Source organism: Capra hircus, chromosome 16 (genome assembly GCF_001704415.2).
Source record: "Capra hircus breed San Clemente chromosome 16, ASM170441v1, whole genome shotgun sequence".
NCBI classification, from domain to species: domain Eukaryota; kingdom Metazoa; phylum Chordata; class Mammalia; order Artiodactyla; family Bovidae; genus Capra; species Capra hircus.
The window spans coordinates 43,315,305-43,340,571 of NC_030823.1; the positions used below are offsets into that span (position 1 = coordinate 43,315,305).

General features: G+C 40.1%; 1 protein-coding gene across 4 annotated transcripts in view; it reads left to right on the forward strand.

Moving 5' to 3' along the window:
• The window catches only part of RERE (arginine-glutamic acid dipeptide repeats), a 415,540-nt gene that overhangs the window by 143,788 nt on the left and 246,485 nt on the right, over positions 1-25,267 (forward strand). For all 4 annotated transcript variants that reach the window (XM_018060396.1, XM_018060399.1, XM_018060398.1 and 1 more), the window contains exon 2: positions 7,994-8,462. In XM_018060396.1, coding sequence (XP_017915885.1) covers positions 8,138-8,462 — 325 coding nt within the window. In that variant the 5' untranslated portion in view covers positions 7,994-8,137. The remainder of the gene's footprint in view (positions 1-7,993; positions 8,463-25,267) is intronic.

Here is a 25,267-nt window from a genome sequence, read left to right on the forward strand (position 1 = left end):
CCAGGCTGTTGGTATAAAAGGGACAGGAAAAAAAAATTGATTTTCCTTTGAAAGCATTCACCTAGCTGCCTCCTTCTTTCTTTGTGTTCTGCTGTGGGTAGATCACTCAGGTCTTGTATACTTGGACCGACCCGTTTTGTTCCTAAAGGAGAAAGTAAAAGCATTTACTGAGGCACAATAAATGTAGAAATGGCAAAGGCAGAAGTTCTTGAGGATCCTGGTTCTTAATTTAGGCTTTTGGAGGTAGTGGATTTGAAAGCAAACTTGTTGGAATGGCACAACAGCTCTTGATGGAAAGTATCTTCTGCCAGATGAGATGAATGTTCCCCAAAATGCCATTTTCATCTTAGGAGTCTGCAGTAACAATGTGTGCTTAGCAACTGTATTGGCTTGGCTTTTAAGGCCGTGTAATTGAAGGCAGTGTAGCCTTGTGGTTAAGAGGATGGGCTCTAAGTCAACACTCTGGGTCTGAGCCAAAGCTGGATGATCTGGGTCTCCTTGCTCAGCCTCTCAGTGCTTGCTTTTGCACAGGGAAAATGCACACAGCCACAGCATCTACTGAATAGAGCTACAGCTAGGGTGGTCATGTGACCTGCTTTTATGTTTTTCCTGAACAATTATTAATCTTTTTGCTCTCAGATGTGTCCCAGTTTGGAAGATAAATTATATTCTCATTCTCATTATAGTGAAGATTAAATGAATTAACATGTGTAAAATGCTCAGTGCATGTTAAGTGCTCAGTGAGTGTTAGCTGCTTTATTGTTTTAGGAGCCTCTATCATCTGTTTCCCTCTCCCTCTCTACATAAGCTTACTGCGACTAGTTTTACCCTGTATATGCCATCAAGGACAAGGATTCAGTCACTCTTTTTGCTGGACCTGTAATGTTTCCTCCTCCTTTTGGTTCCTTCTCATCCTGTTCATGGTTTATAAGCCAGCTCAAGCAGCCCCTCAGTTAATTACTCCTGGAATACTTTCTTTCCCAAATAAAAGTCTCATCATAATGCCCTCTTAATTGCCCCAGCTTATGTGTCAGAGAGAGGGCAGAGAAAAGTAATTTATTACTCGCCTGTGTGTGCCAGGTGGTGAGTTAGGATCTGAGAGTACAGCACAGGGCAAAAATAGTCAGGGTCAGCTCCTCATGGAACTTCTAGCTGAGAGGTACACACAAACAAATGCGAAGTTACAGTGGTGGAAAGTGCTGCATTAACCTAGTCCTCTTGGGCAAGAAAGGACATCCTGGGGAAGTTGCTATTGAACTGGGACCTGAAGGAAGAGTAGGAGATACCTAGACCAGGAGAGGAGAAGAGCACCACAGACAGAAGGAAGAAATGCAACTGTCTCAGTCCAGATGGGGGAGTGTGTTCAAGGAACCGTGGGAAAGGCAGTGGGGTTAGGCACAGTGTAGGAAGTGGGTGGGGGTTGAGGCCAGATAGAAAGATAAGGGCAGAAAGAAAGGATCCTGGCGAGGATTTGTCTTTGTTGTTGCTGTTGGGCTTTTCTCTGGTTGTGGTGAGCAGGGGCTGCTCTTTATTGCAGTGTGTGGACTTCTCATTATGGTGACTCTCTTGTTGTGGAGCATGGGCTAGTTGCCCCGTAGCGTGTGGGATCTTAATTCCCAGACCAGGCAGGGATTGAACCCATGTCCCCTGCACTGGGTTTTGAGTTTCTAGTTAACAGTCCCAGATTTGGTTTTAGTGACTGGAAGTGACAAGTCATTGAGTATTTTAAGGTGAGGATTGACTAGTCACATTAGCCTTTTGAAAGCAGAGACCTAGCTTCAGTGTAAAAAGAGGATTGTGAGGGTTCAGAGGAGTGGATTTCAAGAGGAGCCAGTTTGAAGTGGCACAGGAAGGGTACACTAGTAGCTTTTTCACTAAGGTTGAGGTGTTGGGGTTGCTCCCAAGTAGATGCGTTTAAGAGAAATTTATAAGGTGACAGTGTCATGCTTTGTTGATGATGGAGGCGCTGAACGTGAGGCTTCAATGTCCAGCTTGCCTAACAGGATGGTCAGGGGCACCAGTCATAAGACAGGCCATGTGGGGCCAGAGCCTGCCTTGGTTTTGATACGTTGAGGGACCTTTGAGACATCCCAGAGGAGACTTCAGGTGGGCAGTTTTCACAGACAGCTGCCTCTGCAGGAGAAGTTTGGTAGGCATGTTCATTTGTGGATTGCCTGTGTGGATGTGGTACCTGAGGGCTGATGGACACAATGAGATGGACTGGGATAAAGTAGAGGATGAGAAAAGAGGACTCTGTGCAGTGCCTAGAGAGTAGTTTCTCTAGGCACTACTCCATGAATAGTAGGTCCAGTACTGGTGGTGGAGGAACAGTGGAATAGATTCTAGGAGATGACTGTGCTGGGAATGCCCAAAGAAAAGGGCCTTTGCAGAAGGAGATGGTGTGATTAACCCTGTCAGAGGATGCCTGATGGTCACGTGATGAGAGGGACAAAAACTCTAGTGGATTTGATGTAGAGAGGAGGCTGCGTCAATAGGAGTTGTTCCAGTGACTGTTATGCTGTAGTCATGGTCCTTGTCAGTCAGTGGAGAAGGGATGTAGGTTAACAGCAGGTACCAGTGGTGGGTCAGTGAGGGCCATTTTACAGGCAGGATAGGAAACAGTGAAGGGTGGACTTTGGGTGGGTCTGGGAGCTTCCTGGAGTTGGGCAGCAGGAATGCCAGAGGCTCTGAGTTGAGTAGAGATTAGGCCAACAGAGGGGAATGGTCAGCTGGAGCATTCGAGAAGGGTGAGGTGGGCTGGAGAAGAGAAAGGGTGTCAGGAAAGGAAGGCCTCTGTGCTCTTTGAAAAGGAATGGTGGGCGCTTAGCTGTTCATTATGTGGTGAATTGTATGGTGTGTGAATTATAGCTCAATAAAGCTATTTTTTAAAAAGAACTGGTAGAGGGTCAGATGCTTGGCTGGCTGCATTGGAGGATGAATTGGAAGGAAGGCAAAAACAAAATTTTGTAGTCAGAGAGACCAGTTAGAAGGCAGTTGTAGTAATCTGTGTGAATGATGGTGATGGCTTGAAATAGGCACTTTCTGCGTCAGTTGGAGCAGTGGATGAATTACAGAGTTATTCAGGAGGCAATTGGTAGACCCCCGAGAGCTGAACAAAACGCCTAGCGCATGGTTGGTTGGGTATTTGACAAACGTTAGCATTTCTTGCTGTGGTTGAATGAGAAAGAATTAATTGATTCACTAACTGCATTTGGCGTAAGGGTCAAGTGTCCTCCTGAATCTGGCTTGAGCCGCTGAAATGAGTAGAACCCAGGGATCGGGCACTTAGGTGGGACGAGCAAGTTTTCAGTGCTAAGTGGGTTTCACGTGATCCAAGAAGAGATATTTTAGAATTTTTTTTACTTCATTTGTGGTCAGTTTTATGTAATTTATTTCTTAATCATGTAATAGAACCGCCCCTCCTCCCTTGTAGGAAATAAATTCTTGAGGGTAAGGGTGATGTTTGGCTACGTTTATATGTTGCATAGTATGATATATGATTGGATATAATCTGCTGTAGTCGAGAATAAGTCATGACTGACCTAGGTATATATTATTGATAGTTTACATTTATAAAGCATTTTGCAATCTCTTAAGTGTATTTGCTGTGTACGCATATACTTAATTTTCATAGCAGCTCTGTGAATAGCTAGTTATTATTCCTTGTTTTTTTTAGTCGCTAAGTCATCTCTGACTCTCTTGTGACCCCATGGACTGTAGTCCGTCAGGCTCCTCTGTCCATGGGATTTCCCAGGCAAGAATACTGGAGTGGGTTGCCATTTCCTTCTCCAGGGGATCTTCCTGACTCAGGTCTGCATTGCAGGCAGATTCTTTACCACTGAGCCACTTGGGAAGCCCAGTTATTATCCCAGCCCTATAGCAGTGAAACTGACTCAGAGAGAGAGTGATTTCCCCAAGGCACCAGCCCTGGCAGTGCCAGAGCATGAACGTTTGCTTCTCAGTCCACTATGCTTGCAATTCTACCAAGGGGCCAAACCTCCTGGGACCACTGAAATAGTGACAAAAAATGGTTTCCTTAAATGAGATTTGGGCCCTGAGCATGATTGAAATTTGAGTACTTTATCCAGATTGCTTCTGGTAAGTAGTGTAAGGTGTTTGAATGTGGTTGTTGGCTTCATTTTGAAGAGGCAAACGATGTTTGTGTAGAGGTTTATTTAAGTAACCTGAAACAGTGAAGAATAGTTCTGTATCATTGACTGTTGAATGAATGACTTTAATTGATTAGATTACACTGAAACTAAGCCAGCCTACCAAATTTTATCAGTTAAGATAAAATCAAGTGCAGTCTGATGAATCTGGAAACTAGTGAGAGGACTGTACATTTATTTTTATTAAAAATCAGTCCTCTTTCTCATGTCACTCCAAACCCTCTGGCTTCCTGAGGTTTGAACGTACCTGAATCACTCCAGCCTCTGGACATTTGCAGTTGCTTTCTCTCTGTTGCAGTGGTCTCCGTGTCTCTTCTGTATTCTTGGGACAAAGCTGCCTCCCTCACCATTGTTTAAAATTGCAGTCCTCTTATACTCCCTTGTTCCCACTGGACTCCCTACGTAAGCTCTTTTAGTATAGAGATGTATCTATATATTTGTATATATGTTCATACCTTTCTCCACTTCTGGAGCATCAGGTCCACAGGTCAGGGATGTTTTTATGGGGTTCTCTGCTGTCTTCCCCACACGTGGGCACATAACTAGTGCACTGGGCATTCAGCACGCTAGCATCGTGGGCATTCAGTTGACATTTGTTCAGTGAAGAAGATTGTTTTGAATCTGAAATGTCTTTTAGATTAGAGTTCTCCTTTTGTTACCTGTGTCTTTTCCTGTATTTCCTGTTGAATTGGGTTGAGTAGTGGATTGACTTAGATATTTTCAAAATTTTCTTCTTTCTTACTGGGGAAGAGTACCTTCAGTTTGGGTGGGAGAGACTAAAATGAGTGTGTTTCCTAAACGTGTCTGTGCTAATTATCAGCAAGGATATATGTAGGAAAAGTTGGCCCCTGTGAAGATATAGATTGTAATCTGAGCAGTAGGTTGACATCAGGTCAGGTGGGTTCACCTTGGCGAGGGCTGCTTCAGACTCCACTACAGATGCTGTCTTCTTAGTTCCCCTTCTGTATCCTGAAAAGTGGGGTGATGACTCCCGTTTGGTTCACATCACTGAGTAGTAGACAGAATCCAGTGAGATCATGGCAGGGACCTGCTTTGTGAACCCCTTGCTGTTATACAAAGACACTATAGTGTTACCTACCGAGTAGAACATTTCCAGTGTCCTGAGATGACAGCTGCCTTTCTCAGAGCCACTGGATCCCTTACCTCAAATGTTGCATTGTATGTTGGTCATTTTATAATGAAGCTGAGAAAAATGATGATTATTGTGGTAAATGCAGAGGGAAAAAAAAGTCCCCACTGTGCTATATTTCAGAGACGAATGTGAACAGAAGTTGAATTGACTTTAGCTTTGGATTATCAGTATTCTTAGTTATCTGAAAGCTGGCTACACATACACACAGAGGGTTTCATTGCATGGATGCTTTATCTACTGATTATTGATTTTTTTCTTGCTAACTCTTGGCAGAAACAACTCAAAGTTTTTTGTAAGTAGAAGTATACTATATGATTTTGTAGGGAGTAATGTTGGATGTACAGTTTGGACTTACTACTTTTTTTTCTGTTTAAGTGCTGAAATAATATTTTTACACTGTTTTCTGGAGCAGTTATCCTGTTAACCCTGGGGAAATTATGTTTTCTTGAACTTCTCTGAAGTATGTCTGTCCTGAACTGAATCTGAGAGTCTTTCAGCCTAAGCTCGTTGTTCTTTTTAGACTCCCAGGAGACCTTGGTATGTTTTTAATGTCAAAGAGGAATGTTTTAACAACCATGTTAGCTGATGGTTTTCTTTCTTGCATGATTGGCTTGTTCGGGCTCTAAACTTAAGCCCAATGGAGAAAGTAATATGTCTTTTTGTGTATTTCCAATTGCTAACACTAGTGGCCTCCAGGGACTTGGGGGTTTGTTACTGTCTGTTTAGCAGATGATTCATTGAAGTAGAACTTTTGTAGGCAGTAGAATAATTTTTCATTTTCTGGAAATATGTTTAGAAAATTGAAATCCTATCTGAGAGTGCATTTCCTCTATAGAAGGAAGCAGGTTAGGTTTGTGCTTCATACTGTCACACTTCTGACTTTGCTTATAGATTGTTGGCATTATTGCTCCTTCATGGGTCTCTCTCCTAAAGCTGGTTGTTAACTTTTTTTTTCCCCCCTGAATGTCTAAGGATATTTGAAGTGCTAATGGGAAGGTCTCTTCTGGTATCAAGTTTGACCTAAGAGGTTTGGAGAGAATGCATGAGTGTTTACGGCTTTGGCATGACCAAAGAGAATTTTCTCTGCATTTGAGGCATGTGATTACAAACTGACTTGGTGGTTGTTGTCTGAGTAAAGAGGACCAGTCTTTGTTTGTTTGCATGTATTGTTCCTATCTGGCCTGAGTAGCACAAGAAACCGATGTTCTCCTGTTGACCAGTTGTCTCCTCTTTCTGCGTGAGAGTATCAAGGGCTGGGACCATGGGCTCTTCCCTTGTGGTATCTTTACTTCTGAACTCCTGGCAAATAGACAGTGTTTGGTACAAACTTGAACAAGTGAGATGAGATACTGGGGAAGATGCTAAAAGATTGCAGAAGAAAAATTACTGGTTATTATGACTGTTCCAAAACTGACTTGTAAATAAAATAAAAAGATTTAAAATTTTTAATAATAATTGGGTTGGAGTTTGGGGTTCACTCTTCTCATTATATTACTGTTCAGACTTTCCTTTTGGGCTTTAGTTTTAGAGAGACATTTAGGGAGACTATTAATAGTGGGTATTTGGAAGAATGTATAAACCACCAAATAATCTCTAAGATGGAAGGTTGTTTTGGGAACTTCTTTGTTTTGTGAAGACTGAGATAATATATCTCTGAGAAACCATTTTTCTTGGAAAATAACTAGAATAGCAGACTTAGAAGATGTAAAAAATTATAATAGAAGGCACAGGAATCTTGCTTTGAGGTTGTTATTTTTGAGTTAACTCTTATGTTTATTCTTGAGAGAAGCTTTGGAAATTTGGAAAAGTGACTAGAAAGAGTCTTCAGAAGACAGTGCACTGTGAGACGTCCTAAGACATTTTCTAAGGCTATCCAGATTACATACTTTTTTTTTCAGGTGGAAATAATTTTTATTATAGGTTCTTTCCCTTTCAAATTAATATTGTGGTTCACAACACTCCTTTTGTATTTTTGTTGTTGTTCAGTTGCTAAGCTGTGTCCGACTCTTCGCGACCCCATGGACTGCAGCACACCAGCCTTCACACCAGGCTTCCCCGTCCTTTACTATCTCTGAAAGTTTATTCAAATTCATGTCCTTTGGGTCAGCAATGGTGTCTAACCGTCTCATTGTCTGCCCACGCCTTCTTTTGCCTTCAATCTTCAGTCTTTTCCAGTGAGTTGGTTCTTCCCATCAGGTAGCCAAAGTGTTGGAGCTTCAGCGTCACTTCTTCCAGTGAATATTCAGAGTTGATTTCCTTTAGGATTCACTGGTTTGATTTCCTTGAAGTCCAAGGGACTCTCAAGAGTCTTCCTCAGCACCACAGTGATTGTGCCCCTTGTATGTTGTTTACTGGGATACACTTTACTTTTTCATTTTAAAAGGAAAAAACAGTTTGTATATAGAAAGCATCATTTGCCCTTATGCATTCAGATATTGTTCATTATTAGTGTGATAGAAAATCCCAAACCATATGCTAGCTGAGGCCAGCAACTGTTTGTTTATGTTTAAATTTTGTATCACTTGTCCTTTTTTCCTGTGGCCAGTTAGAACTTTTCAGTTCTAAAGCATGAGTAAGGAAGAGAATCATTGAACAAAATATTATTTTAGGAAAGGAAATATGAGAAAATGTTACAGGAAAACCAATTCCACTCTCTCTTTTTTTCTCCTAGCATTTTTGAAACGTTGGGGTTGTTGGAGTGGTTGGATTTTCCCTGGAATTGAGTGAGAAATTCAGAAGACTGAAGCCCAGGCTCACTGTCTACCTTTCACGGAGGCCCAGCCGTGAGAGGACAGAAGAAGGCACGTGGCGAATCATGACAGCTGACAAAGACAAAGACAAAGACAAAGAGAAGGACCGGGACCGAGATCGGGACCGGGAGAGAGAGAAGCGAGACAAAGCGCGCGAGAGTGAGAACTCCAGGCCCCGCAGGAGCTGTACCTTGGAAGGAGGAGCCAAAAATTACGCCGAGAGTGATCACAGCGAAGACGAGGACAATGACAACAACAGTGCCACCACGGAGGAGTCCACGAAGAAGAACAAAAAGAAGCCCCCGAAAAAAAAATCTCGTTACGAAAGGACAGACACCGGCGAGATAACATCATACATCACGGAGGACGATGTCGTCTATAGACCAGGAGGTGAGGTGCCTTTGGGTCTTGACGGTGTCTATGTCAGCCTGTGGATGCAGGTGGGCATGAAACCCAGAAGAGTGGGTAGTGGTTTGGGGCAGGAAAACTCCAGGTAGTCGACAGCTCCAGGCTTCAGTCAGCTGGGTGCTGGCCCTTCCCTGTGCCCACTCCTGGGCCTGCCTGTGAGGCGCTCCTGTCTGTGTCTTCTGCTGCTCATTCTCACACTTCACCGTCTACCCGGAACTTTGCCTCTTTTCACATCCTCCTTTGCCTTTTGTCTTCAGCACCGATTAGACTGTGGTGAGGCCCTGCAGAGTAGAGTACATGGTGGGACAAGTAAGCCTTCAAGTTTAGGGGAACGGGTCATTTTACATTGGCTACAGGAGTGACCAGAAGCTAGACAGGGCTTTTTAGTGGGCTTCAGACCAGGCTTTATTCCTCCTGATGACCTTCTTTTTCCTAGAATTAAGCTTCAAGGCCTCAATAATCAATGATAATAGATGAAGCCAACTAACCTGCTTTGTTTTCCAGGAAAGGTATTGCGTCCACTCAGTATATTGAGGTTATTTGTAGCAATTGTTCAGAGAGAGACCAGACACAGCTTGCAGATAAGATGTAGGGAAGCAGGTGGTTCAGAACCTGTTGAACACCAGCAATACCTTCCTTTCTCATTTGATACATTGTGTATATTTGGATACTTTCCTTACAGAAGTCAGTTAAAAAAAAAACAACAACTAGCTGAAATCAGTTTCTTTGAATTGCTTACAGTGTTGAGGAATGACTTGAGTTGCATGAGATGTAATTAACGGGTTGGAAGCCTCCCAGTTTGATATTTTTCTAGGAGCTGGAGATTAAAGAGATTATGTCATTAACCTGGTACAGTTATTTTGCTGAGCTGTACTGTAGCTCTGCTGAACTTCATATAAAGTACTCGATTTTTTCCCCCCGTATAGAAATTAGTTTTGAATTTTGAAAAATAATGTTTTCAAACTTACATAGATTAGCTTGTATATACTATATTTTTTGGCTGATGACTAAGTGAGAAGATATTTATGTGATATAAAATTATCAAAATTGAAGTTTCTGGGGGAAATTAGAGCTCTGTTGTGGAGATTTGGTAGTGGGTAGGTTACCGTACTGACAGGGTCTTTGATTCACCCTTAACATGTTGGACAGTCAGAATGTCCTAGCCACCTAGGAACATATATCAATATAGACCAACCGCACGTTGATTGCTACGGACCTGTGTACTTCTAGATCACAAGAAGGAGACAGAATGCATTAACTTCTTTAGATATAGGTTACAGGATGATACGTTAAAAATAAGGGACGATCTTATTTGTTATTGTGTCAGAAGGCTGGCTGTCTTGTGTAGAACTGAGGGCCAGCTTTTCTCAGTGGAGAGTTACTTTTTTTTTTTTTTTTTCTTCCCCAAAATGCTTCTCCAAAATACTTGTAGTCTGAAATATATGGGAAGTGCTGCATGTATTGTCCCTCATTTGAGACTATCATAATTAATAACTTGGAGAAGCCCTGCAGTTAAGGAAACTTCTTTAACATTAAAACAAAACAAAACAAACAACCTGCCATTTCCCCCATTTATGGGGCTATGGCATCCTGTTTCTGCTGAATATCTCCTTAAGAAAAATCATTTTTGAGAAAACAAGTTTGAGAACTGTTGCACATTCATATTGCATATTCTACAGGATGGTGGGAAATCTTTTCTTCTTGATGTTTAGAAGACTGTGTGGAGGGAGGTTGGTAATGGTTTATTTTCAAAACAGTAGGTTCTTGTTTTGGGGAAGAACTGTATACTTAAGGGAGGCAGACATTGTTTCAGTAAATCTGAGGACCTTTGTGAAATGTGAAAAAGATATACAGCCTCGCTGGAAGCTGTTATAAAGGATTGAAAACAACAAAAAGGGCTTGAAAATTTTCTGTGGCGCTCCAGCAGAACCACTTGCTGGGAGATGCCCCTGTGCTTGGCCGGGTGACACTGTGGCCTGTGGTTTGCGTACTGCCAGGTCTATAGATGTTTGCCTCTTTGGTAAGGAGACGGTCTTTGACCTTCTCAGTAGTTTTGTTTCTTTGGGGGTTATTATGCATTTGAAGGTGAATGACTTCTACCAATAGCTTCTTTCTCGGTGGAAGATGTTAAAATATTGCCTCTTCTTTAGGTTTACCCACACTGAAGAATTGGAAGGTAGGTTATTGTGACTAGATTCCCAGGTGGAACCGTTTTTTTTTTTTGTTTGTTTGTTTGTTTTCTTCTTCTCCTTTTCTTTGTCTTTCTTCTTTCTAGTCTTTGTCTTTCTTGGTGCAGAGTACTACAGTAACATCTTTGGTTGGTGATGAAAACCCTTACATGCACCCAACTGCAGAGATTCTCTTTGGTTAGTTGTATCTTAAGGGTTTCAGTAGGGACTTTATGGGGCATCATAAGGGATTCTTCAGTGTATTATTAGTTTTTGAGTGGTAGACCTTTTATGGGCTTCCCTGGTGGCTCAGTGATAAAGAATCTGCCTGCAGTGCAGAAGTTTCAGGAGACATGGGTTCGATTCCTGGGTCAGAAAAGTCCTCTAGAGGATGAAATGGCAACCCATTACAGTGTTCTTCTTGCCTGAAGAATTTCATGGACAGAGGACCCTGGCAAGCTCCAGTCCATGGGGTTGAAAATAGTCAGACACAACTGAGCACAGTGTCTTTTCAGACCTTTTATGCTCATTTAAAATCACAGATAAATTTTTTCCTTTTCTGAATTGGTTTCAGTACTCAAATTAAGTCTAAATTACAAATGCCTCCCAAACTGTCATTAAGCTTGAGCCTAGCGGTGAGCAATAACATGAGGATAGAAATGGACTGTTATGTAATATACGTGCTTGTCCTTGGGGGATAGGTGTATGTTCATACTGTTTGGTCTGAGAAGGCTGAGGTTTTATTGAGGAAATGAGTATTTAGAATTTGTCGTAGCTAAGGTTTAATCTCATGCCTGGTTACAACCAGTTCTTTTTGATCCTGCTCCTCATCTTTGCAGCTTTATATTGCTCTTAGAAGTACAGCATGATGGACTTTTAGTTACAGTGTCCATGTTACCTCCTACCTTAGGGTCTTTGTACCTGCTGATGCCTCAGGTTTGTGACCCACCCCCACCGCCCTCCTGCCCCAACCCAACACACTGACACACTGAACTACTATCCTCTCTTTAGTACTCCATTCCAGTGCCATCACCTTCTTCCCACGCCCCAATTATCCAGATTTCCTTAATAGGTATAGTCCTGGAGTCATGTAACTTTCCTTCTTGCACTTGTAACAGTAATAATTTTCTGTTTATTTCTGTTACTATTTTAGGATGTCTCTCTCCTCCATAAAGGTATCTACTCTGTTTTTACTTATCATTGAATTCCTGAGATCTACAAGAATAGTGTACACGTAGCATGTATTCCATAATATTTGTTTTTTGTTGTTTGTTTTGGCCTCACTGCATGGCTTGTGGGATCCTAGTTTCCCAACCATGGACTGAATCCAGGGTCCTGGCAGTGAAAGCATGGAGTCCAAACCACTGGACCACCAGGGAAGTCCAATACTTGATGAATAAATAAGTTTCTGAAAGTTTTATTCAAAAATATATTGACTGATTGATGATGTCACAGAATAATGCTTCTGGAAGTCCAGTTTGAATAATTTATTTCCCAGTGAATGATTTAACAAGCTTGTTATAAAAACCAAAATCAAAACCTTGTGGAGCTCTGTGTATACTTTGCATCTGTGTCTAATCTAACTTCTTTGTTGTCCATCAGCTGGTACTCTATTTCTGAGATGACTGTCACGGTGACAAATTGATTTTTTACACAGCTGTGTGCAGTCAGATTTCTCTTATGGGCGTTTTCAGCATAGAGTATTGGTTTCTAAAGTTTGCTGTGGGTGGCATATAAATTTCTTTCTGCTTTTTTCTTCCTTCTTTTCCCTTGCTTTATTGAGATATAACCAATGCATGACATTAAGAAAATGTGTAGTTACGTAGGGAACTAAATTCAGTCAGGAGGGAAACTGCCATTTGTCACAACATGGATGAGCCTGAGGTCATTATGTTAAGCAAAAAAGCCAAGGAGAAGTACCACATGATCTCTCTCACTTGTGGGAGGAAAAAAACCCCCAAAATGCCAAAAACCTCCCAAACTCGGCAACAGAGAACAGATCAGTGGTTGTCACATATGGGGAGGTGGGGGATAAGGAGTCAGGGAGGTGGGTGAAGGCAGTCAAAGGGTACAAATTTCCAGTTATAAGAAGAATAAGTTCTGGGGATGTAATGTACAGCATGTGATGGGAGTTAAAAATACTGCTATGTGTATTTGAAAGTTGCTAGGTAAATAGATTAAGTTCACATGACACATACAAAATTCTCTAGGCCAGAATACTGGAGTGGGTAGCCTTTCCCTTCTCCAGGGGATCTTCCCAACCCAGGGATTGAACTCAGGTCTCCCACGTTGCAGGTGGATTCTTAACCAGCTGAGCCACAAGGGATGCAACACACACACACACCCAACAGCGTGTGCACAAAATTAGTGATTTTTATATATATATCAAAATGATTATACCACAGTGAGGTTAGTTAGTATAGCCATCATGACACAATGACACATAGTTACAGTTTTGTACTTAGAAAAAAAAGTTAAAGCATGGAACTTTAAAAAATGTATAGTTTCCCTTTAGTTCAGATTTCTGTTTAAAGAGGGGAAGGGAGTTACCAACTTTTTAACAAATGATATGCTACCATTGAGCTCCTGATTCTTCACTGAGTGATCGATCTCTGACCAGTTAAGAGGCTGAATTCAGTTTTAAAGTCTTGCTTTTCTGAATAATTGAAAGCTTATCTTCTGCAGTCACTCAGACAAACATTCCTTCTCAAAGTAAACCTAAAGAAAACTCTAGCATTTGGTGTTCTAGGACATACATTTTTGGAGAAAATAAAAGCTCATTTGATCTGCAGCTTTTTATCTGTGTCTTCTATCTGTAGAAGAAGTTTTAGGTGAAATTGACATGAAAATGAAAGTGTCTACTTGAGGCATTCTTATTTGGGAGGGAGTGTGAGTTTTTCTGATTGCAAGGATTTTTTTGTGTTGCAAGAATATTTCTTGTGTCACAAGAAACATGAATCCTAGCATAAAGGCACCTGTAGGGTTGATAATGATTTCACTTGTATGACAAGATAATTTGCATGTAATAAACCTAATATTAATCCGCTTAAAGCTTTTCAGTGGATCCCTTTTGCCAATAGGACAGAGTCTAAAACCTTCACATGGCACACCAAACTGTGATAAGATTGCCTATCTGTGCATCGTCTTTAGATATTTTTTGACAGGAAAGAAACACAGGCAATGTGTGAGTTTGCAAGGGCTGTCATAATAAAGTACCACAAGCTGAGTAGCTTAAACAGCCAAACAATAGAAATGTATTGGCTCACAGTTTTGTAGGCTGCAAGTTCGAGGTCAAGGCGCTGGTAGGTTTGGTTGAAGGTACTGGAAAAGGATCTATCTGTTCCACACCTCTCCTAGCTTCTGAGAGTTTCTAGACTTGTCTGAGCATAGCTTCAGTCTTCACATCGCATCTCTTTGTGTGCCTGGTTTTGGGTCTCACCAAATTTATCCTTTTTATAAAGACACAAATCATTGAATTAGGGCGCCACCTCAGTCTAATTAAAAGTGATCACATCTGCAGTGATCACTTTTTTCAGGAAGGTCAGTCACATTTTGAGGCACTGAGGGTTAGGACTCAAATGTATAAATTTTGGTAAGATGCAGTTAAATACATGACAGGCAGGAAGAGCGTTGTTGCCAGGAGGACTCAGGTTTGAGTGACCTGAGTCTATGACCACTTCAGCTCTCCTTAGTTGTGTGTTCTTGCAACACCTGTGAAAATATATTTATTTTTAATCATGTTTTAGTATACTTTTTATTGTGGATTGCATTAATTTTTTCTTTCTGTTTCTATTGAAATTTTACTTTGCCTCTTCTTAAGCCTAAAGAAATGATTGCCTTTTAGTGTTTATTAGGAAGTTATTCAAATCCTGTGTATGTATAGGAAAGAATTTTTTTTTTTTTTTAGGAAAGAATTTTAGCACATAAAAAGCTATGACTTTAGGAGGGTGGAAGAATAACTTCTAAAGTTGTTCTAACCAAAAGAATGGGAAGTGGTAGAAGTTTGGGGACTAGTTAACTCTATCTTTTTCTGTTTTGTAAGGAAAGGAAGGGTCTTTGAGTATAGTGAGACATGTACCCCAGAGCTTACTGGAGTGTTTGGTGTCAGCCACAGGTCAGCAGCCTCTTAGAAATGCAGTCTCAGGTTCCACTCCAGATCTACTCAGTCAATATTTTTGTTTTCATAAGATTTCCAGGTGTGTTAAATATGCATTAAAATTTGAGAATCATTGATGTAGACCAGTGCTTCCCTGTCTTTTTCAAGTTAGCGCACAGATAGAAAATGAGTGCATTGCCTTGGGGGTTGAGAAGCCCAGCATCCCAGCACACTCACAGCAGACTGGAGTTTAGGCAGATCCAAAATGGGGAGACATCTACTTCTGACTGAATACACTAAAGCCTTTGACCGTTTGGATCACAATAAAATGTGGAAAATTCTTCAAGAGATGGGAATGCCAAACTACCTTACCTGCCTCCTATGAAACCTGTATACAGATCAAGAAGCAACAGAACCAGACATGGAACAACAGACTGATAGCAAATTGGGAAAGGAGTTCATCAAGGATGTATATTGTCACACTGCTTATTTAACCTATATGCAGAGTACATCATGCAAAATGCCGGCCTCGGTGAAGCACAGCTGGAATCAAGATTGCCGGGAGAAATACCAATAACTTCAGATATGTGAGCCTGTGTACAAATTGTCAGTTGTGAGGGAGAGAGGGAGCTGTAACCGTGGATGGTTACACCATTATAACCGTGGATGCCCACCGTTTTTAAAGCACCTGCTCCTTTCCAATGGTGGACTTCCTGTACACATGTTGTTTCTGCTCCTTAAAATCTCTGCACAAATGAGTCATTGCTTTCCTATAGTATCTATGGGGAAACAGGACACACAGCTGGTTTGTAAGTCCACATGGGCCTGGAAGAATTGGTTAAAGCCCAGAATGGATTGACCTTTGATGCTTTTGAACTGTGATGTTGGAGAATACTCTTGAGAGTCCCTTGGATTGCAAGGAGATCCACCCAGTCCATTCTAAAGGAGATCAGTCTTGAATGTTCATTGGAAGGACTGATGTTGAAGCTGAAACTCCAATACTTGGGCCACCTGATGCAAAGAGCTGACTCATTTGAAGAGACCCTGATGCTGGGAAAGCTTGAAGGCAGGAGAAGGGGACGACAGAGGATGAGATGGTTGGACGGCATCACTGACTCAATGGACATGAGTTTGAGTAAACTCCGGGAGATGGTGGTAGACAGGGAGGCCTGGCGTGCTGCAGTCCATGGGATTGCAAAGAGTCTGACACAACTGAGCAACTGAACTGAACTAAACTTGCTAAAATTACTGAAGATAATGAAAATAAGAAACACAGTTATGCTGAAACTAAAGAAGGGATAGGCCTATTTCTTAGAAAATGCAAATAAATAATTAATTTGCTCCTTTTCTTTCTCCTACTCCTGAAGTTGGTACATGTTGCCTGCTTCTGAAAGTTGTTTCTCTCTCGTGCTAGATGTATATAAGGATTAATTGTTGCAAAGGTAAATGGTTAACAAGTATGAGAGGTATGTTGAGCAGGGTGAGGTAAGGTGTTGCAGAATATTTAGGATAAATTTTGATTACTGAATTTGAAACCTTAACCCAGCAACTGAAAGGGAAAAATACATGGTTTATGTGATCTAATAAATGTGAGTATATTATATTCATTAAGGTTTTTTTTTTTTAAATGGAAACTGGAGAACATTGGCCACATCTCACATGAAATAATTTGTTGGTAGAGTAACTCACAGACTGGGTGGACACCTGTCTGGATCGAGGACAGTTCGGATTTTGGGTTAGCAGAAACTCCTGACCATTCCATCTGGGTGCTACCCCCAGAAGAGTGTCCTTCAGCATTTTCCTGCCTTGCTGTCACTCAGCTCCAGTCACAGTCTCAGAAGAGTAGGTTGTTTGGTGGAACTTGAATTGTATGTCTGTGTCTTGTATAAAAGAAAGACAGATATCTTGATTTATCGCTCCCCCTAAACTCCATCTGGTGGGGCTATGGTAACTTCCCCCAGTGGAATACAGGGGTGGTGGGGGCATAGATGAGAGAGGTCCTCATGTGCCACTTTATTAGGAGACTGTCACTGTGGCTCCAGATTCAGGGAGAACGTCTAACGACATATGGATATTTATAAATAGTTTGTTTTGCTATGCATGTGCTGGGTAAATAGAGGAACAGTGTCAGCACAATGTGTGATTTGTGCTGGTTCATATGCAACTTTCTAGGCGAGAGGTGTGTGAATAGAGGGACTGGGATTAGAGTGTGCAATTACATGGTGTAATATAGGTTACATTTTAGCAGAAAAGGAAAAAGTAGGTGAGAATTTAAACCTTCAATTTGGCTGTCGCCCTGGTGAGAGCCCTTTCGTTTCTTTCTAAAGTGAAATGAATAAATGATGCCTACCCCCAGGCTCCGTCTCCAGAGATGTGCCTCCACTTTCCGTGCCTGCTGTGCTTGCCTGCACAGAAGCCCCAGGTTAACCTGCACTGTTTTGGTACCTTTGAATCAGCACCTGTTGTTTTAATGTATTTTAAATATTCCCTAAGGTATTCTTCAGCCACTCTGGGTCCCTGCTTGGACATCGCTATGTTATTTCTTGATGATATGCTTACTGATTAAAAAAAAAAAATCTGATTTTAGAAGTGCAAAAGTTTGAGTAAGCTGCTCCTTACTTAGCCTGTATTTTATTTTTAATATACATTTTTTTTAGTGAAATATAAATTTTCCCAGACATACACACACACGACAAGCAGTGAACCAGAATGTATCCTTAATCTGTATATTCCAAAAGAAACAGAAATGTTTTGTATGTGGCCATTTTTGGATGAAAATCACCCTTACTCATGGCAGGTATGTGTTAGCAGGTATGTGTTAAACAGTAATCCTTTGAAGGCATTTTTTATGAGCAGTTAATCATCAAACTTCGAGATCTAGCTTTCTGGCCATGTATTCACCTCGGTTTCCTGGGTCCCAGTTGTAGCTTGAATCCAAAATCCTTTGACACCTCCTCCCCCCAGGACTTCCCCTCTGAGTGTCTCTCCCCATCTCACAGTCCCTTTACCCCTAGATATTTCATACCTGGTTAAAATACCACCATTCTCATTTCTCTTGTCTTTTCCTTGCTGGTCCACTCCAGAAGGACATGAATCTTTTTTCCTTTTAGTTCATTGATGTACCCCAGTCTGGGACAGTCTAGGCACTTTGTTCCTTAGATACCTAACAGCATAAGCAGGGTGATGACTCCACGTGTGTTCATGCTGTGTTTCACGGACAGCCTCTTGAGTAGTATTGTTTTAGCTGTACTGCCTTTAGGAGGTGGGCAGTAAACACATGTACAGAATCGTTGATGTCAGGACTTTCTTCAGAGGGGTCCTGAGCTATTGAGAAACTTTACTTTGGCTTAAAAAATGGGCATTCAGTTGGTTAAAAGTTATAAATTAGAAGACATGGCTCTAGTTTTTTTTTAAAAGTTCAGCTTACAAAACTTATCCCTTTTATAAATGAAATATATTTTAAGTTAATTTTAAGAGATTTTTGAATTGTGATTGGTCTTGTTTACAATTAATAGTTTCAACATTGACTTGCTTATTAAGTAAAATAAATTCAATATTTGATTTTTGTTTAGTCTTTTAACACAAACCTTTAAAGTACTTAGCGCTTCTTATAAATGAAATTAATCAAAACCTATAAATAAGGTGCCTTAGATATTTCAGGGTTGTGCATAAACTCACTTAGGTTTCTGGATCAGTTTCTTACAGAGAAGCAGTGCAGGGCAGTCTAGTTTTACCATGGGAGAGGCAGGTGCTGGCAAGGGACAACCTCTGTGCCTTTGTTTCTTCACCAGTAAAATGGGGATCAGAGTACGCACCTCAAGAGCCATAATGGGGATTACATGAGTATACCCACACATACGCACGGGGCTTCTTTAGAAAGAGTAACTATATATTGCATTGGGCAAAAGTTTGTTCGGGTTTCCTGTAAGATCTTACCGAATTAAATGGCCCTAGGTAGTACTTTTTTTTTTTAGTTGTAATTTCAAGAATATTGTTCTAAGCCACATTCTTTCAACTATAAAAAGAATAAAAATATCATGTCTTGATTTCTTATTAACTTCCAAAGTGTTAATATAGTTTTGATTCTCTTAAATCTTTCTTTAAATAATTCTAAATCTTCTCAGGGACAGAAGATGCATATCAATTTAAGGAGATAATTACCATCAAATTGAGGTTACTTAATTTTTAATCCTCCTAGGTTGAAAAGATAGTACCTACTAATGGAAGACATTTATAGTCACCAAGTCTCCCTCTTCAAAACTGTAAAAGGAGATGGCTTCTGACCTCAGTAATCTAATTCTTTGACTGTTCATAGAAGCCTGCAATTCTTTTATGGTTGACTGCCTGACTTTTTAAAAAATTTATTTTGAAAAATTTCACTTTCGGTTGTAAAAACTGTTAAAACATGACAGGACCCTAAGATATGTGTGCTTCCTCTCCAAAGATGAGGGGCTTTGATCCCAATTAGGATCTCATGTTCTCTTTTCTTAGGAGTCTGTTATCCTTGTGGATATTTAAAATGTTCACTGAAATGTTTGCCTGCTGGTGGTGATGACAGCTCATGAAATTATTCGTGACACAAGAGTGGGCTCAGGCAGAAACTTTCCTAGCAAGATGCTTTGCTTGTGCAAATGCTCAGAAAACATCTGAGTGAAGTGTGGAAGCCACACGGAACTTCTGGCGAAGGTTATTTTGAGAGGGGACATTACTCTCCTCTCAAACACCTCTGCTCTGACGTTAATGTGGCTACCGTTGAGCGTAAGCTCTGGCTGTTCAGGGCTCCTTTTGGATGGATTGGTCATGATGCAGCCCCAGGTCTGCATACTTGAGTGTCTGAATCCAAATTGGACTTGGCTCCAATTGGTTACAGTTTGCCAAGGTTGATAGAGACCTTTTCTTTTGGTGGAAATGGTTACCAAGCTTAGTTATTGATCCTTCAGACTCTCTCTGAGTGTTGTGGTAAACACAGAAAGCCTTTCTGTGGGAGGTGGGGAGTGGGGGGGCATGTCTCAGTAGAATCTGCATCTTTCTAGTTCATTTAAAGCATGTTTATTTTTTAAAGATTTTTTTTTTGATGTGGACCATTTTTAAAGTCTTTTTATTGAACATGTTGCAATATTGCTTTTGTTTTATATTTTGGTTTTCTGACTGTGAGACCTGTGGGATCTTAGTTCCCCAACCAGGAAATTGAATTCACGTCCCCTGCATTGGATGGCAAAGTCTTAACCACTTGATGGCCAGGGAAGTCCCTTTAAAGCTTTCATATGAAGGCAAATAAAAGGGAGCAGGATGCAGGGCTTGTCAAGAATGCCTTTGAACTATTTTTTTTTTTTTTTTTGAACTCAGTATTTTTTAAAAATTTATTTATTTTTAATTGGAGAGTAATTGCTTTACAATGTTGTATTGGTTTCTGCCATACATTAGTAGTATGTTCAACAGTATGAATCAGCCATAGATGTACTCAATATTTTGACAGAGACTTAAAAACATCCTCTTTTTAAAAATTAATGGTGTGTCACTTGTTAGTGTCTTGTTCACACGTCAGAGAGCAGGCATACCCGTTCCACTTTCATTTCTCTGTGGTCCTCTCTGTCAGGTTTGCAGCATGGTTTTCACACAAAAAAAGGTATAAGAAAAAGGATAAAGGAGAAATGAATGGTAAAGAAGTTCAAAAAGAATAGATCACCTGGATATTAGAAGGCAGATGGATTTCATGTCCTGTTCCAAGTGATCCAGGCTGAATTCAGTCTGTTTGGAAGGAGTACGCCAATCAGTTGATAGCATTGTTCTTGGGTGCAAATGTAGGAATCTTTGCCATCTCTGATCTAGATTCATAAAATGAGCTGAGTTTTCAGCCCAGATGGAAAATGTGACAAGAAACTTAGAGAGGCAGTGCTAGAGGCACTCTCTTATCCTCATAGGCATTGCCTGAAAGGTTCTTTTGTTATTTTCAGGTCAGAATGCTTGATACTAACTACTGGAAGAATTCTCGAGCATTTTATAGCAGGAAGTTTCTGAGCATCAGTCAAGTTCAGTTCAGTCGCTTAGTCATGTCCGACTCTTTGCGACCCCATGAACCGTAGCACGCCAGGCCTCCCTATCCATACCAACTGCCGGAGTTTACCCAAACTCGTGTCCATTGAGTCGGTGATGCCATCCAACCATCTTATCCTCTGTCGTCCCCTTCTCCTCCTGCCCTCAATCTTTCCCAGCATCAGGGTCTTTTCAAATGAGTCAGCTCTTCTCATCAGGTGGCCAAAGTATTGGAGCTTCAGCTTCAACATCAGTCCTTCCAGTGAACACCCAGGACTATCTCTTTAGGATGGACTGGTTGGATCTCCTTGCAGTCCAAGGGGCTCTCAGGAGTCTTCTCCAACACCACAGTTCTGAGCATATGTGTCATTAATAAATAAGAGACCTTTTGCAAGATCTGTGGGGTAAATTTTACATTGTCAGCTGAGCTGCTTGTTTAGCAAGCACTTCTAGAGTAGTGGTTGGCAGACTGTAAAGGGCCGGAGAGTAAGTATTTTCAAATTTGCTGTAGGCTGCACAGTCTCTGCTACTACTGAGCTGCTCTTGTGGAATGAAAGCAGTGACGGCTAAGATACAAGTGAATGAGCTGGCTGTTCCAATACAGCTGTATTTATATACACTGAAATTTGAATTTCATGTAATTTTTGAAAGTCAAAAAATATTCTTTTTGTTTCCTCTCCAACCATTAAAAAATGTAAAATCCATTCTTTGCTTGCGGGCCTTACAAAAACAGGCCATGGGTCAGATTTGACCTGTAGGCCATGGTGCCGACCTTGGTGCCGACCTGTGTGGGTTTCCTGCCTTGGCCTCTGGTTCTGCCTGTTTCTGTAATCCTTAAAATTCATCCCTCACCTGCTGTTTTATGCTACATTAAAAATCATTATTTACTTTCACTTATCCAGTTAAATTAAAAAATACTTTTTACTTGTCTGTATTGTTGAAACCATTTAGGTATTAAATTTGAACTTTTTGTATTTCCTATCAAACTCTACAAGTCATGAAATGATCCCTTAGAAATAAGCTGTTTGTTGGGATGGTGGCATTTTGAAACTGTGTTTGTTTGTTTGTTTGTTTGTTTTTTTAAGAATATATGTAGGTATCCTCTAAAAAGAATCTAAATAGAAACTGAATGAGAAAAGAAGGCCAGTTACTTAGGGTGTTAGCATTATATTCTGGTACAGACCATGACTATCTTCAGAGGTGTTATTGCCTCGAAGCTGTGTCTGTGTGTTGGGGAGTCTTGCTTGGTCACTGGTCCAGTATAAAGCAAGCTAAGAGCTTTGCAGTGACTTCTGTTCCAATGGCACCTAGAAAAACTGGATAACTCACTAGTGTGGGGAGAGATCCAGTGGGAGGCAGGGGTTCTTTTGTTTGAATCTCCAAGCTGGATACTAAAATCAGCCTGGTGGACTGAGACGAATAGAGTCCCAATCACAGTGGAGCAAAATTTGTATTTACCTGGAGTCTAATTGGACTGAGATTTCCTGCAGTTCTGTTAAAATCCTTGGCCCTTTGGTTAGTGAGCAAGTGTTTGAACTCTTAAGCTCTGGAGGTTTAGCTTTTCCTGGCTCAATTAATTGTTAAATGTTCCCTTTATTATAATTATACTTTGATGGCTTGCTTTGTGGTAGCTGAGGAAATTGCTGAAAAAGTTGTTTAATCTGTTATACTCTCTCAGTTTTGTAAAATGGTCTTTTTAAAAGGAAACAATTTTGATTTGAAGTGGCATGGTGCTATTTAGGTTGGATAACATCATTTAAATAGAAATGCAGGAATTTGGCTTCATTCTTGACGGAGATTGGCTTGTATTTGACTTTGACCCATGTGTTTGTCAAGTTTCCAGATATTGCCTTCTATTTATTCTGACAGCTTCACCAGCTGAGAAAACCAGACTTTCCACAATTAAAAATAATGTCTATGAATTTAAAGAGGAAGCAGTATATTGTTCTTGGAATTACTTTAAAATGTATGTGTGTAAAATGATTTCTTTCCCTTTTGCAAAATGTTTAAATATCTCAGAATAGTTACTGGGGTGCCTAAGTTTTGATTTGGAGCTGAGTTCCCTAAATATCAGAAAAAGAAATTACAGGCTTTTCTTTTCTGTTCCTTAATACACTTGTGTTAGTATACACTTCAGAAAGGATTTTAAAGAGCATAAAATAGATGGAGGAAGATCAGTAAGTCACCTGTTTTTTTTTAAGTTAATGCTTAAAATGTGTGGAAATGGATAAACTTCCAAAGTCACTTTCCTGAGTCTATTAAATTCATACACAGTGACTCTTTATCATTATGTTTGTGTTAATTATCCAGTACCTTTAAATCTTTTTCATTATTTCATTAAATATGTGCTCAAACTGGCTAGGTAGCAGCATACTGTATGTTTCATATGAAGTATATTCCACCATTTGTTCACTCATTTAACCCTTAAATTTATTTTCTCACATACCTCTAAATTTCCTTATTCATCTGCTTTTTCAGGGAATGCCTTTTTCAATGATGTCCGGTGTGATAATGTGTAAGTGTAATGTGTAAAATGTGAGAACCAAACTGTAAAAGGCACAGATAGGGTTGTTTTCTGTTCTGTTGGAAGGCTGTAGATGTTGTCCTGCTTTCTTTGTGTGCTTGACAGATGGTGTGCTGTCGCTTATACTGATCAGTAGAGATGCAGTGAAAATACGGTTTTGGGGGGCATTAGATTGTGGCTGTAAGTCCCTTTTAAAAAGGAGAAATGGATTTGAGTTTATAATACATGCTTTTACTATTATTTCAGTGTGTTGCTTTTCATCATTCTCAGCTTTTACGTTAATGTTTTAATCTGTAAAGCTATGCATAGCTGTTCGCTCTGCAGAAGGCCATTATTGTCATTAGGGGTGTTTAGTTCTTAGACTTTACTTGTCCTGAACATCCCTTTGGTGCTAGTATTATAAAACATAGGTACTGTACAGTTACCAAATTGAATGAGGGAATGTTAATACTTTGTATAATTATATTTTTTTTCTCTTCAGTAGAGGGAAAGAAAAGATCACAAAAAGTCACATTTGATATGTTGTATTTTTATATTGTCAGGAACAGTTGAACTGAAAAGTGGTGATTTATGATTTAATTATCTCTGTTCACACCTGAAGTTTTCAAGTTTGTATCTGAGAATTAACTCTGGCAGCACTTAGACTTGGGGAAATTATGCTCCTTCCTTATAAAGAATTCTGTGTCTTATATTTCCAGTTAGACAATGGAGACCTGATTTCCAGTTTGCTCTCTGTACAGGCGAGAAAGGCATTTTGAGGAAGAAAAAACCTGGACTATCTTTCAGGCCCATAAGCTAGAATGCTTTCAGAGTCTGCTACAGCTATCCGAAAAATACATGTTTGGCGTCACTGAGAGCAGTCTTTTTAAACATTGCATTTGGCATTCAGGTCAGGATCTGTGGAGGCTAGTTGTTGTAGCGACCATCAGTTTTGTCGTGTGTTTTACTTCTGTTATCTCCCAGTTGCCAGGATTCTCAGTGCTGTGGCATCTGATAAACTGACATACAGATTTTCAGCTCTCTTTTCTGCATCATTTCCGTTACTCAACTTCTGTAATGATTAGAGGGACTCCATTTGTATGTTCTCTCCTTGGAATTTACCTGCTGCTTTTCGCCTTTGCCCCATGAATGCATTTATAATATTTGGTTATAGGTCTTTCTTTTTATTTCTCACCCATATTTTCCTTCCTGCATTTTTTCCCCTTGGTTTTGATGAACAATAATACTTTCTTTTTAAGGGAAAAAATTGAAATTCAGATATGTAAAAGTAAAGCCACTAAGTCATTGTTAATATTTTGTTGTATGGTCACTTTCTTTAGTAAGTGTGTGTAGGATTATGCTGTTCACTGTTTTGTTCTAACTTAACATGTCTTGAACTTATTGCCATGTCAGGAATTATTAGTCATTGTTACTTCTCATTGAAACTGGAATTCTAACCTGGGGTCCATGACCTAGGTGACTGAATAGAATTCAGGAAACCGTGAACTTGAGTGGATAAACAAATTGTATCTTTATTTTCACTAATTTATTGCATTTAAAATGACCTTTAGCATTCATTTCAATTATGAAGGTAGGCAGTAAGCCATAGTAATACTTGCAGTGCCTGTTACACTAATATAAATTACAGATATGCTTATGACATCACGTAGAGAAAAACATCTGAAAATAATGTTTATGTTCACTACTTTGAAATTATGGAGGCTATTAGAGGAATAACCTAGTAAGTGTTATTATTTAACAAATCTATAAAGAAGTAAATGTATTACATTGCAATTTTTTTCCTCATTTTGTGACAAATATTTCAATACATGTTTTTGTGAACTTAAAATTTTTTTTTGGTGGAGATTGACTGTATAGATAGTTAAAGGCATCCATGATGCACAGAAACATTAGACATACCCACATCAGTCGATAGATACCGTAGTATGACTAGCTATATATAGTTGGATCTTAGGCTATTTCCATT